Raw genomic sequence first — 15816 nt, 5'->3', positions numbered from 1 at the left:
CCGTTTTTCTCGACCGCCGAGTTCATACCCTTGATACTATAATATACATATGTATACTATTGGTTAAAATTTTTCGTGCCAGGTCCCTGTGATCACAGGCCTGCGAAAAAAAAATCTTTAAAGACTACAGCGAGAGCGACGCCACACAGTCAACCACAGAGTAACTTTCAAATGACTAAATTACCTGTTCTGTTACCTCCAGTTTTACAATGAGATAGTTCAGGGGTTCAGAGATCGTATGTGTGCTGGACACAGCACCGACACGCATCATTGACTGACAGTATCGATATCGTATTGAATACCATTGGTTAGCGAAGTTGATTATTTTTATGATTCTCAATCATATCAGAGTACCATCACAAAAAAAATTATCTCTACTCATTATTTGCATTGCAGATTATACTTCATTTCCGATATCGGAAATACCGATATCGGAAATAGAATTACCCATATCAGAATTTGTTTTCTTATTTCCGATATGGGAAATAGAATTTCCGATATCGAAATTAGAATTTCCGATATCGGAATTCAAAAATTAATATGAATTCCTTATATCGGAAATTGATTTCTCGATATCGGAAATTGAATTCCCGATATCGGAAATATTGGAATAAAAAGTAACTTGGCTTGCCATACAAGTGAGTTATTTCCAAATTGAAATTTCGAATACAGTTCTTATTTGAAATTCTGCATTGATCTTAATCTTGGCTAACTAGTGTAATTTACAGAAAAAGTATACTGTAACATATATGCAAAGTGTCGACGTAATGAGAGTGTATGATTGAAGGGAAGGAACTCGAATGTACTTAAACAATAAACGTCTATGTGATCAAGACTTACAAGCGTCATTTTCATACAGAGCAATAAAAATGACTGAAGGCGCAAGTTTCAAACAGGTAAAAAGTATTCTATTAATGTCGATTCAGATTGTACACATACTACTTATGTAATGAAATCATGTATACGAATTCTGTCAGTCGGAAACATATCATCTTTATTTAGGCCCGTGTCGAGTAGGTAGTACCAAGTACAAAATCATGCAGAAAAACAAGTCATCTACTCCGTCAGTTCAGTACACAAGCGTCTGCATCTGGTTTTGGAAAAATAGAATATCCTACCCCTACTATAGAAGAGTAGGTTATATATTTTTATCAAACAAGAATCAGACGCCTGTGGTCAGTACCTGTCAGTAGGCTAAATCAGTTGTTTATAAGTGAGAAGGATTTGTTGCTCTGGGTTTTGGTCGAGGACATCCAATTGACTCTTGACTTTTAGCTCATTCAGAAGTCAAATTACAATTTTGAAGAGTTATACGTATGACAAATAGACATATGCTTCAAACTCAAAGAGTCAAATATGATTTTTGGGAGTCAAAAACACTTCTATCAATGGTCTACTGACTACTGAATGCCCTGAATACTTATAGAACGCTTTTGTGCTAGTGCACACTGACCGTGACGTTGGACGACGACTGGTTTTCCCTTGATATCCAGCTTAACTTTTGATGTATGCTTAAAGCTAAAGCTTGTAGGTGCCAAACTTACCGTCTTACTTATTACTTTTGGAAGCAAGCTGTCATTTCATGAGCTGTCAAATTTTTTTAATGAAAATAAGACGTTTCTTCTAAATCATCTGTCCTTAAACCAAGGACTAGAACTCGTGAAATTTATTCAGTTTTGTATTGGTCTTTCAGCTGTTTCTTTTGACTGGTGTTGAGAAAAATGTTTTTTTACTATTATTAATAAAGGTGTCTCGTGTGGTGTTTAGTAGTGTTAAAAGACGGTGACAAATCCTTTTTGCTTATAAATACTTGACCTATTGAACTTACATTTGTAATGAAATGAAAAAGATAAAAAGAAAATAAATCATAGAAACACCAAAACCGAAGCAACCAAATTTTGAGTTGCTTGATTAATCAGCAATTAAGCCCAGCTGCATTAAGTATAAAAGGCATTTAAAGATGAAAAAAGGATTTGTACTGTATAGACTGTGTTAAAAGTGTTTTTTAATTTTGATCTTTCCCTTTTAATTTAAGCGGACCATCCAATTGATATTACAGGAATTTTTTAAGGATGAGAAAACAAAGAGTAAGTAATAATAAACTTAATAACAGATATATATCATGATTTTTCAGATTAAGTTGTTTTAATATGATTTTTTGAAAAAACTGAAAATGAGCAGTTTTACCTCGTTTTTCGAAAAATCAATGTAGACATACAGTCAAAACCGCAAGTGCATTTTTTATCAGTATATCAATTATAAGTTAAAATTATTTTTTTTTTCCAAAAAATGTTCCCACACCATCTGAACTTTTATGGTATATCACTATCAGAGCTATCTTGTATATGTAACTGTGAGTATAAATTAGTATATAAATAACTGTTTAGGAAAACATTGTATATAGAGAAAAGTCAGAAAACACCCTAGCTAGGGAAATACATGTTGTCTATAAGAATACATGGAAATGTCAATCTCTCCAATATATATGTAACTGTTTCTGTTAATATGCACCATTTTATAATGCAAAATGTACTTTTATAACGTTAGATGTACATTGTATAGCATGGTGAGACACTTATTAAGCATTATGTCAGGTAGTTGGCTATTAAAAAAGCAAAGTTAATGATTATTGAAGCACTTTAAAATCTACAAAAATACAGAATAAAAGTGACAGTTATAAGACCTAGAGTTATTGTCATATACAAATTATTTGGTTGTTTTGTCACTTACTTGGTTTTACCAGGCATTAACAAATCGGTAGATATGTATATGGATTTTCATGCGCACTGTTAGTAAATTCCAGTTTTGATTTACAGTGGAACTTGGTTGATACAAACTCGGATAATTCGACAACCCGGCTTAATACGAAGTACTTTGCCGGTCCCGGCCGAATTCCCTCTTTATCTCTGTTTAAAGAACTCGGATAATTCGAATTCGGAAAACTCGAAGAACTCGGATAATACGAAGTAAATTTTGGGTCCGAATGACAAAAATCATACATAAAATGTTCTGGTAACTCGAAATGAGATTTTTTGGACAACATGTTCGCCGAAAATGCCGATTTTTTTCTCCATAAATCTGCTGTAGAACAGCATTTCAAAATATATGTATCGTTTTATTGTTATAATTTTGCAACTACAATCGGCGATTTTGACTTCTCTCTTGTTCACATCATTTTATGCCATGGAACTGGTCTATATATACTAAGTAAAGAGATCGTCAGTAGACATGAGAACTCGCTTAATTCGAACACTCGGATAACTCGAAGTTTTATCTCGGTCCCTTCGAGTTCGTATTAACCGAGTTCCACTGTATTTCCAAATCTTCAATCAGTTATATCCACATATATCTCCAATCCAAATGAAAATAACTCATATATTCTGACCATGGGTGCATTTTGATATGGAGGTTAATTATAAGTACAATCTTGGTCAAATAATGATAAATTGGTGCTGTTACCGGTAATTTATTTTGCAGTTACTGCTGATGCTGCAGCTTTAATTGTTGAAGTGATGAACATCTTTGTGTCAGGTAATTATAAGATAATTGTACAAAAACAAATTGAAAAGGCAATATATGTGAATATAGCTTCAAGTGTCAATAAATTCGGTGAATGGAAAAATAATCATCTCACTGGAGACCTTGATTCAGGCCCTTTCAATATACAGAAAATGGCTATAACAAATATCTGGAAACCAACAAAATCACTTTGTTACAAGCATAGTTCTTTTTGCATAGACTTATATACATGCATCTTATATATAGGAACCTTGATGGGAATGAAAAGAACAACCATGTACATGTTATAACCATGAATTTGTTGTAAGCATGTTCATTATAAATTTGTTTTACTGTACACAGTATTAGTTGGAACATGCACAATCAAAAGGAGGGTGTATTCTGTAACCCAATAACCCATTCATTTTTTGCCCTAAATTCCCTTAGTTGTCAATGGGCAGTAAAACTCAAACATACAAACAAACCATTTATTTTCATAGTTTGCATTCTATGTGTGGTAAACAAATCGTGGGGTCAATTTCATTTATATAATTGTAAGAGTCTTTGTTATACTTACTAAAATAAAAAAAAAAGTGAGCAATACAGGCCCTCTAGGCCTCATTACTTATTTTTGTGAATATTTACTAAGTTATAGTGTTCACGAGTCTCAATAGTGGTTATTATTGCAAACGGCAATAACTCATAATACTGACCGATAATTCAGAATTTCGAACTTGTTCATAATCTTACTAATACTAGGCTCATGTATGCAAAGTTTCATAAAGCTCAGATTTTTTTTTACTTTAGTCCACAGGTTCAAATAACAATCATTATTGCAAAGGGCAATAAGTAATACTGAGTCTGATTTTTGAACTTGTCCAAGATCTTGCCAATGTATGTCTGCATACAAAGTTTCAGTTTCATTAGAGAATCTCATTCTATCAAATACCAAGAAAATTATCAACACTTCTATAAGATATGTGGTCATTGAAGAACTCTAAACCAACTACAGCATGGCAACCATTATTAGACTGGAATTGAATAGAATGCAGAATGCAATACCATTACAATATTATTGCAATTGCAGTCTGCATATTTTAACTATCCCAATAGTGTTTCCCCCCAATAGAAAAAGTATTGCAATAGTTAAAATTGTAGGAACTGGACTAAAATGAAATACTCGCAGAGGTTGGATATGATAACAGACTAACAGTTGTTATCAAAAGTCACTTTTTCCCCCATGCTATTCAATCAAAAACAAACACTGACATTGTACTCAGTGTCAGTGTGTTTGATCATGACTGGGCCTAATTCACATACCACATGTACCATGTGATACCTGACAAGGTGTGTGCGGGACTCTTGTTTATATTGTTGATGGAATGATGTCAAAAGATGATATCCTATGCTAACATCATTTCACCGCCATTTCCGGGTATCACATGGTACTTGAATTAGTTCCATTGTCACTGACACTAGCAAAGGGAAGTAACTCTAAACCAAAATTTCTCCAGATGTACGACATGAAGTCCAATTCAAAGACTGAACTTAATAGAATTCAGAATTCAATACTATTGCAATAGTAGTCTGCAGTTATTTTTAACTATCCCAATAGTGTTTTCCCCCAATAGAAATAGTATTGCAATAGTTAAAATTGTAGGAACTGGACTAAAATGAAATACTTGCAGAGGTTTGATACGATAACAGACTTACAGTTGTTATCTAAAGTCACTTTTTCCCCCATGCTATTCAATCAAAAACAAACACTGACATTGTTCTCAATGTCAGTGTGTTTAATCATGAATGGGGCTTTTAAATTCATGTACCATGTGATACCTGACAAGGTGTGTGCGGGACTCTTGTTTATATTGTTGATGGAATGATGTCAAAAGATGATATCCTATGCTAACATCATTTTCACCGCCATTTCCGGGTATCATGTGGTACGTGAATTAGTCCCATTGTCACTGAACTCTTCAAAGGGAAGTAACTCTAAATGCGATTTGCTCCAGATGTACGACATGAAGTCCAATTCATAGACAAAGTTTAATTATTTTTCAGAATGCAATACGATTACAATACAGTTGCATTTGCACAGTCTGCCATATTTTAAAACTATCCCATTAGTGTTTTCCCCCAATAGAAATAGTATTGCAATAGTTAAAATTGTAGGAACTGGACTAAAATGAAATACTTGCAGAGGTTTGATACGATAACAGACTTACAGTTGTTATCTAAAGTCAAGATTTTCCCCCATGCTATTCAATCAAAAACAAACACTTTGAACTTCTTCTCAAGTTCTACGTGTGTTTGCTGAAACTTAATCATGAAGTGATCCTGACATGGTCCCGACAAAGTGTTGTTATTTTTCGGGTCGATCGGAAATCCAAGATGGCCGCCACAGCCGCCATCTTGAAAACACATTTTGAACTTCTTCTCAAGTTCTACCGTAGGATTGTAGACTAGACAAAGGAAGTAACTCTAAATGGATACTGCTCCAGATGTACGACATGAAGTCCAATTCATAGACTGAATTTAATAGAATTCAGAATGCAATACCATTACAATACTGTTGCATTTGCAGTCTGCATATTTTAACTATCCCAAAGTGTTTTCCCCCAATAGAATATGCTAGTAAAATTGAATAAATTGTAGGAACTGGACTAAAATGAAATACTTGCAGAGGTTTGATACGATAACAGACTTACAGTTGTTATCTAAAGTCACTTTTTCCCCCATGCTATTCAATCAAAAAAAACACTGACATTGTTCTCAATGTCAGTGTGTTTAATCATGAATGGGGCTTTTAAATTCATGTACCATGTGATACCTGACAAGGTGTGTGCGGGACTCTTGTTTATATTGTTGATGGAATGATGTCAAAAGATGATATCCTATGCTAACATCATTTCACCGCCATTTCCGGGTATCATGTGGTACGTGAATTAGTCCCATTGTCACTGACACTAGCAAAGGGAAGTAACTCTAAATGGATACTGCTCCAGATGTACGACATGAAGTCCAATTCATAGACTGAATTTAATAGAATTCAGAATGCAATACCATTACAATACTGTTGCAATTGCAGTCTGCATATTTTAACTATCCCAATAGTGTTTCCCCCCAATAGAAATAGTATTGCAATAGTTAAAATTGTAGGAACTGGACTAAAATGAAATACTTGCAGAGGTTTGATACGATAACAGACTTACAGTTGTTATCTAAAGTCACTTTTTCCCCCATGCTATTCAATCAAAAACAAACACTGACATTGTTCTCAATGTCAGTGTGTTTAATCATGAATGGGGCTTTTAAATTCATGTACCATGTGATACCTGACAAGGTGTGTGCGGGACTCTTGTTTATATTGTTGATGGAATGATGTCAAAAGATGATATCCTATGCTAACATCATTTCACCGCCATTATCGGGTATCATGTGGTACGTGAATTAGTCCCATTGTCACTGACACTAGCAAAGGGAAGTAACTCTAAATGGATACTGCTCCAGATGTACGACATGAAGTCCAATTCATAGACTGAATTTAATAGAATTCAGAATGCAATACCATTACAATACTGTTGCATTTGCAGTCTGCATATTTTAACTATCCCAATAGTGTTTTCCCCCAATAGAAATAGTATTGCAATAGTTAAAATTGTAGGAACTGGACTAAAATGAAATACTCGCAGAGGTTTGATACGATAACAGACTTACAGTTGTTATCTAAAGTCACTTTTTCCCCCATGCTATTCAATCAAAAACAAACACTGACATTGTTCTCAATGTCAGTGTGTTTAATCATGAATGGGGCTTTTAAATTCATGTACCATGTGATACCTGACAAGGTGTGTGCGGGACTCTTGTTTATATTGTTGATGGAATGATGTCAAAAGATGATATCCTATGCTAACATCATTTCACCGCCATTTCCGGGTATCATGTGGTACGTGAATTAGTCCCATTGTCACTGACACTAGCAAAGGGAAGTAACTCTAAATGGATACTGCTCCAGATGTACGACATGAAGTCCAATTCATAGACTGAATTTAATAGAATTCAGAATGCAATACCATTACAATACTGTTGCATTTGCAGTCTGCATATTTTAACTATCCCAATAGTGTTTTCCCCCCAATAGAAATAGTATTGCAATAGTTAAAATTGTAGGAACTGGACTAAAATGAAATACTTGCAGAGGTTTGATACGATAACAGACTTACAGTTGTTATCTAAAGTCACTTTTCCCCCCATGCTATTGAATCAAAAACAAACACTGACATTGTTCTCAATGTCAGTGTGTTTAATCATGAATGGGGCTTTTAAATTCATGTACCATGTGATACCTGACAAGGTGTGTGCGGGACTCTTGTTTATATTGTTGATGGAATGATGTCAAAAGATGATATCCTATGCTAACATCATTTCACCGCCATTTCCGGGTATCATGTGGTACGTGAATTAGTCCCATTGTCACTGACACTAGCAAAGGGAAGTAACTCTAAATGGATACTGCTCCAGATGTACGACATGAAGTCCAATTCATAGACTGAATTTAATAGAATTCAGAATGCAATACCATTACAATACTGTTGCATTTGCAGTCTGCATATTTTAACTATCCCAATAGTGTTTTCCCCCAATAGAAATAGTATTGCAATAGTTAAAATTGTAGGAACTGGACTAAAATGAAATACTTGCAGAGGTTTGATACGATAACAGACTTACAGTTGTTATCTAAAGTCACTTTTTCCCCCCATGCTATTCAATCAAAAACAAACACTGACATTGTTCTCAATGTCAGTGTGTTTAATCATGAATGGGGCTTTTAAATTCATGTACCATGTGATACCTGACAAGGTGTGTGCGGGACTCTTGTTTATATTGTTGATGGAATGATGTCAAAAGATGATATCCTATGCTAACATCATTTCACCGCCATTTCCGGGTATCATGTGGTACGTGAATTAGTCCCATTGTCACTGACACTAGCAAAGGGAAGTAGCTCTAAATGGATACTGCTCCAGATGTACGACATGAAGTCCAATTCATAGACTGAATTTAATAGAATTCAGAATGCAATACCATTACAATACTGTTGCATTTGCAGTCTGCATATTTTAACTATCCCAATAGTGTTTTCCCCCAATAGAAATAGTATTGCAATAGTTAAAATTGTAGGAACTGGACTAAAATGAAATACTTGCAGAGGTTTGATACGATAACAGACTTACAGTTGTTATCTAAAGTCACTTTTTCCCCCATGCTATTCAATCAAAAACAAACACTGACATTGTTCTCAATGTCAGTGTGTTTAATCATGAATGGGGCTTTTAAATTCATGTACCATGTGATACCTGACAAGGTGTGTGCGGGACTCTTGTTTATATTGTTGATGGAATGATGTCAAAAGATGATATCCTATGCTAACATCATTTCACCGCCATTTCCGGGTATCATGTGGTACGTGAATTAGTCCCATTGTCACTGACACTAGCAAAGGGAAGTAACTCTAAATGGATACTGCTCCAGATGTACGACATGAAGTCCAATTCATAGACTGAATTTAATAGAATTCAGAATGCAATACCATTACAATACTGTTGCAATTGCAGTCTGCATATTTTAACTATCCCAATAGTGTTTCCCCCCCAATAGAAATAGTATTGCAATAGTTAAAATTGTAGGAACTGGACTAAAATGAAATACTTGCAGAGGTTTGATACGATAACAGACTTACAGTTGTTATCTAAAGTCACTTTTTCCCCCATGCTATTCAATCAAAAACAAACACTGACATTGTTCTCAATGTCAGTGTGTTTAATCATGAATGGGGCTTTTAAATTCATGTACCATGTGATACCTGACAAGGTGTGTGCGGGACTCTTGTTTATATTGTTGATGGAATGATGTCAAAAGATGATATCCTATGCTAACATCATTTCACCGCCATTTCCGGGTATCATGTGGTACGTGAATTAGTCCCATTGTCACTGACACTAGCAAAGGGAAGTAACTCTAAATGGATACTGCTCCAGATGTACGACATGAAGTCCAATTCATAGACTGAATTTAATAGAATTCAGAATGCAATACCATTACAATACTGTTGCATTTGCAGTCTGCATATTTTAACTATCCCAATAGTGTTTTCCCCCAATAGAAATAGTATTGCAATAGTTAAAATTGTAGGAACTGGACTAAAATGAAATACTTGCAGAGGTTTGATACGATAACAGACTTACAGTTGTTATCTAAAGTCACTTTTCCCCCCATGCTATTCAATCAAAAACAAACACTGACATTGTTCTCAATGTCAGTGTGTTTAATCATGAATGGGGCTTTTAAATTCATGTACCATGTGATACCTGACAAGGTGTGTGCGGGACTCTTGTTTATATTGTTGATGGAATGATGTCAAAAGATGATATCCTATGCTAACATCATTTCACCGCCATTTCCGGGTATCATGTGGTACGTGAATTAGTCCCATTGTCACTGACACTAGCAAAGGGAAGTAACTCTAAATGGATACTGCTCCAGATGTACGACATGAAGTCCAATTCATAGACTGAATTTAATAGAATTCAGAATGCAATACCATTACAATACTGTTGCATTTGCAGTCTGCATATTTTAACTATCCCAATAGTGTTTCCCCCCAATAGAAATAGTATTGCAATAGTTAAAATTGTAGGAACTGGACTAAAATGAAATACTCGCAGAGGTTTGATACGATAACAGACTTACAGTTGTTATCTAAAGTCACTTTTTCCCCCATGCTATTCAATCAAAAACAAACACTGACATTGTTCTCAATGTCAGTGTGTTTAATCATGAATGGGGCTTTTAAATTCATGTACCATGTGATACCTGACAAGGTGTGTGCGGGACTCTTGTTTATATTGTTGATGGAATGATGTCAAAAGATGATATCCTATGCTAACATCATTTCACCGCCATTTCCGGGTATCATGTGGTACGTGAATTAGTCCCATTGTCACTGACACTAGCAAAGGGAAGTAACTCTAAATGGATACTGCTCCAGATGTACGACATGAAGTCCAATTCATAGACTGAATTTAATAGAATTCAGAATGCAATACCATTACAATACTGTTGCATTTGCAGTCTGCATATTTTAACTATCCCAATAGTGTTTTCCCCCAATAGAAATAGTATTGCAATAGTTAAAATTGTAGGAACTGGACTAAAATGAAATACTTGCAGAGGTTTGATACGATAACAGACTTACAGTTGTTATCTAAAGTCACTTTTTCCCCCATGCTATTCAATCAAAAACAAACACTGACATTGTTCTCAATGTCAGTGTGTTTAATCATGAATGGGGCTTTTAAATTCATGTACCATGTGATACCTGACAAGGTGTGTGCGGGACTCTTGTTTATATTGTTGATGGAATGATGTCAAAAGATGATATCCTATGCTAACATCATTTCACCGCCATTTCCGGGTATCATGTGGTACGTGAATTAGTCCCATTGTCACTGACACTAGCAAAGGGAAGTAACTCTAAATGGATACTGCTCCAGATGTACGACATGAAGTCCAATTCATAGACTGAATTTAATAGAATTCAGAATGCAATACCATTACAATACTGTTGCATTTGCAGTCTGCATATTTTAACTATCCCAATAGTGTTTTCCCCCAATAGAAATAGTATTGCAATAGTTAAAATTGTAGGAACTGGACTAAAATGAAATACTTGCAGAGGTATGATACGATAACAAACTTACAGTTGTTATCTAAAGTCATTTTTTTCCCCCATGCTATTCAATCAAAAACAAACACTGACATTGTTCTCAATGTCAGTGTGTTTAATCATGAATGGGGCTTTTAAATTCATGTACCATGTGATACCTGACAAGGTGTGTGCGGGACTCTTGTTTATATTGTTGATGGAATGATGGTCAAAAGATGATATCCTATCTGCCTTTTTTTTTAATGTAGTCTCATATTTGTTTTTGTTATGGTGTGATGGTGAGGCTCGGATGGATGGCGTTAGGAAATGTGATCATCTGAGATGGTGGGGTTCCTTGACCAAGTGTGGTGTGGGTCTTTGGTTCGGGGTGGGAGGGTGGGTTAGTTGCCGGGAACGGTATGTATGGGGTGTGCTGCGAGGGGGGGACGGTGGTGAGCGGGGGCGGCGGGAGCGGAAGCTGTGGGTGGAGCAAGTTTCGCGGAGGGTTCTTTGTGAGGAAGAGTGGGGTTTTTTGTTATTTCGGCGGCTTCCTGGGGCTCGGGCTGTGTTTTTTGATATATTCGTGTTGATAGGTGTTGAATTTAGGGGGACAGGGAATTGTTGGATCTTGGTCTCAAATAACACAAAAGTGATGATCTAATTTCCCCTTCACATAATGGGATTCTTAAACTATCTCATTCTTCACCATCTGCTCGCCAGAGATTTGTTTGTTTCCGTCAGACCTTGACGGTGGCGACACGGAATATCTGGGTAGTCTAGTGTGGAGGGTGTTACGCGGGCTAGAGGGTGTCTCAAGTGGGGGTTGTTCTTACATGTATTGGTGTGTGGTGTTTTCTGGTCAGTGGTTGGTGGGTGGATGGGTCGGGTATCTACAGTCGGTGAGTGTGTGAGGATCTGAGTCCCCATTCGTCATGTGCCCCCTGACCACTTGATTGTAAGGCAACGTAGGGTCTTATTAGATGTAAGTTCTCTTTAGCCTCTTTAGATAGGTACTTGTGGATCGGGAAGGTAAAAACTCTAGAATGTTACAGCTAGCTGTGAGTAAGGTCGGTGAACGTCTGCGTATTAGTACAGTCCTAGTGTTGCGGTTAAAAGGGGTAGGAGATTTGGGTGGGGATTTAAAATTGTTCAGAGTGTGGGGCAATACGTTGATCTTCTTGATACCCGGAGCCTGAGGGATGGGGCCAAAAGTGTCAATTTGGCTATTCCCATAAAATTGACTTCTTCTCAAAAACTAAGCATTGGATAGTACTCATATTGCATTGGTAGCATCCTTATGGAGTGGGGATTCAAAATTGTACAAATGGTAGGGCCATTTTTCAAATTTGCTATTTCAAATTGTAAGAGTTTTATGATAGTTACTAAATAAACCAGATGAGCATTACAGGCCCTTTGGGTCTCTTGTTTTTAAAGATTTTCATTGATCATCATGAACTATTCTTTTACCATTTTTTCAGAGGCAGGATGTAGAGCCATCAAAGAAGCAAAGGTATGACAATTACTTATAGAACCTAAGAAAATTTTACTGGAGTTGAGTGTACTTTTAGGTTAGCTGGAGATATTGGGATACAGTAGGAACAGTGATGTTCACAAGAGTTACTATAGTGATAATAATTGGTTGTCAATAATGAATATGTTTTCTTAGTTTCTTTGTAATTTCAATACTATGCTCAAATTACTCAATACAATGTAATTGATCACCATTTTATGACAGTTGTCTCCCTTTAACTGTTTCCATCACGAACAGACATAATAAGAAGGAAAATGAGAAGCTAATGTAGATTTTATATTAGTTTCTTAATATAAAGAAACAAAATCGTAAAGTAGACATAATAATGATGTAGACTATTTTTTAGAAAGAAAGGAACAATCATAATATATTATGTGGATGTGAATTTCCATAAGTGATTCTGGACCAAACATGGTGTGGTATAATCCTTAAAACAATATAAGACAGAACCAAACTTATCATGGTTATCATTGAAATAAATGTAATATCAATCATGCAGTGCCAGTGGTTTACATAAGTACCAAAGTTAATATGGATTTTTAGAACCCCAGACAGGACAACTTCGCTAACCAAGGGTACTGTAGTCTACGATACCAAATCCTTGGTTAGCAAAGTTGCAGACAGGACTGTCCAAACAATAGTGTTGATTTCCCTTGTAGCAAAATTAGATTTCCAATAAAACAATGGCTAATCTTGGCATGATTTAGGTTTGGTGTTTCCAAGAAGTATACATGTTTAACTAATACAAAACTAGGAATAGTTGTCTTCATAACAAAAGTAGGACCAACCATGGCATTGATTTGCCCAGCAACAAAAGTAAGACTGATTTTTGTATGGATTTCTCCTTAAAACGCAACAAAAGCTTGTTTTATTTACCAATATAAAATAAGTGTTTGTTGTAATTTAAGACTGGTTTTTTGACAAGTACTTGTTCTGATTTCAGATTGATCATTCAGATGGTGTGACAATTGAACATTTTGAAAAAATACTCCCCCAGTTGGTAAGATTTTAACCGTTATGTTCTGTCATTCTTTGGCTAACAATTCAACAATTTTATAATTCTTGTTCTTTGTTCATTTATGCATTTATTTGGACATCTTGTTTTAGATGTTAAGTTAACTTAAGTTAACTTGAAGTTCAGAATAAATCTTTCCTTGTGTGTTTTCTTTAAGGCTGGTCTTATTTTCATAAAACTATGGCTATGATAAGCATTTATTAAATCAATGTGAATAATCTGTTATATTTATTTAGTTGTTGGATCTGTGATGAAGGAACCAAACACTTCACTGTGAATTGAGAAACACTACACAAATGGAGGAACACCACTATGTGATATGGACATTTATTGTAGCTGTGAAGAATATCCAACAATGTAGACAATTGTTTGTGGTCAGAAACACTCCTTGGGAAACTGCATGCACATTGTAGCCTACAGACATTTATGACAGTTGGATATCTTGAAGAGTCTTTGGTCCGGACATTTTGTTTGACCTTGTGATGAATATCTCAGTATCACCAGTACAGGAAATATGGCTTTGTGGACATATTGATCAGCTCATACAGACTTTTGTATATCTGTTAATGTTTTTTTTTATGTGACCTGCATCAACTGATGCCATGATTTCTTTACATATACCTATAAACTGAATAAAAAGATATATATCACTTACACTGATGTGAGTTTATTTCTTAACTTTCAATTCACCTGTACCAATATCTAATTTGATGTGGCCAGTATCATTACTGTGTAATGCTGATGGAATTACCGGTAAGTACTTATGTCTGTAAACTTTGCCTATCAGGTACCATCATCAGTTATAACAAAAATTCTCTCTTAAAGGCCCACTACATTTCTGAAACGGCTTTTGATATGGATAGAAACTAAATTTGTCCAAAAACTTCCTATGGGGAAAGCGAACAGAGATTGTATAAATTTTGATTCTGACCCCCCCCCCCCCCCCCCCCCCCCCTCCCAGGGTCAAGAGGGGCAGCGCCCAATAGGAAAAATAGAGGTAAATCATTTAAATCGCTACTTGTCTTGGAGCTCTGCATGGATTGTAACCAAATTTGGGCAGAAACATCCTTTGGGGAAAGGAACAGCGTTTGTATAAATATTGGTTCTGACCCCCTGGGGCCAGGAGGGGCGGGGCCAAATAGGGGAAATAGAGATAAATCCTATAAATCACTACTAGTCATAGAGTTCTGCATGGATTGTAACCAAATTTTGCCAGAAACATCCTCTGAGAAAACAGAGAATGTATAAATTTTGGCTCTGACAGGCTGGTGGCAGGAAGGGCGGGAAGCAACAGGGGAAATAATGATAAATTCTATAAATCGCTGCTAATCATAGAGTTCTTCTTGGATTGTAACCAAATTTGGCCAGCAACATCTTTTGGGGAAGTGGAACAGAGTTTGTATAAATTTTGGCTCTGACCCCCTGGAGCAGAAAGAGTTTGGCCCAACAGAGGTAAATCTTTAAAATCCTTCAGAAAAGAAAAAAATGAATCTGTATTTAGAAAATTACTTGGCATTACAAACCAGGTGAGCAATACAGGCCCTCTGGGCCTCTTGTTAAAATGGGAATGCAAAACAAGGTGGATAAATGTTGTAGAGTTGCAAAAGTTATAAGATTACCATTAATACTACACTTATCATCACCTTCTGAACAATTTAATAAAATAAGTCAAATGTTTATATTCATAAAGCGAGTCATCTTATGTTAAATACTGCACATTAGTTGAGTATCACTGCATCAAAATATTTTTTGCTCCCAAAAGGTAGTGGGCCTTTAAACTCTGTTCGCTCAATTGCAAATAATCATGTTTTTTCATCATGTCACCATAACCATATGCTGATCTCTATTGTCTATATGCTAGCTTTCATCATTATCCCCCTAAAAGAGTTGAACTTTTATCATGATTACCTCCCCTTTTCTACTTACAATTTACATGTTTTTAACCCTTGTTAATTTATATGATCATCTATTGTCTACATCAATGAATGTTTCCAAACCAACTATACCGTTATAGAAAGTTATCTCCCCTTGCCTCTACTTATTGTCTTGCCTCCTGTTTATAATATC

General features: G+C 35.7%; 1 protein-coding gene across 1 annotated transcript; it reads left to right on the top strand.

Annotated features, from left to right (window-relative positions):
* Positions 1-807: 807 nt before the first annotated feature.
* LOC138324532 (centromere protein X-like) lies at positions 808-14403 on the top strand. Its single transcript, XM_069269587.1, has 6 exons — positions 808-896; positions 2036-2087; positions 3478-3531; positions 12682-12713; positions 13678-13734; positions 13986-14403. Exons 1-6 carry the CDS (start codon positions 870-872, stop codon positions 13998-14000), a joined length of 237 nt encoding a protein of 78 aa, XP_069125688.1. The 5' UTR covers positions 808-869; the 3' UTR covers positions 14001-14403.
* Positions 14404-15816: the final 1413 nt, after the last annotated feature.

Source organism: Argopecten irradians, chromosome 5, assembly GCF_041381155.1.
Source record: "Argopecten irradians isolate NY chromosome 5, Ai_NY, whole genome shotgun sequence".
Classification (NCBI taxonomy): domain Eukaryota; kingdom Metazoa; phylum Mollusca; class Bivalvia; order Pectinida; family Pectinidae; genus Argopecten; species Argopecten irradians.
Note: the sequence above shows the minus strand (reverse complement) of the source record. Positions and strands in the feature narration are given on the sequence as shown.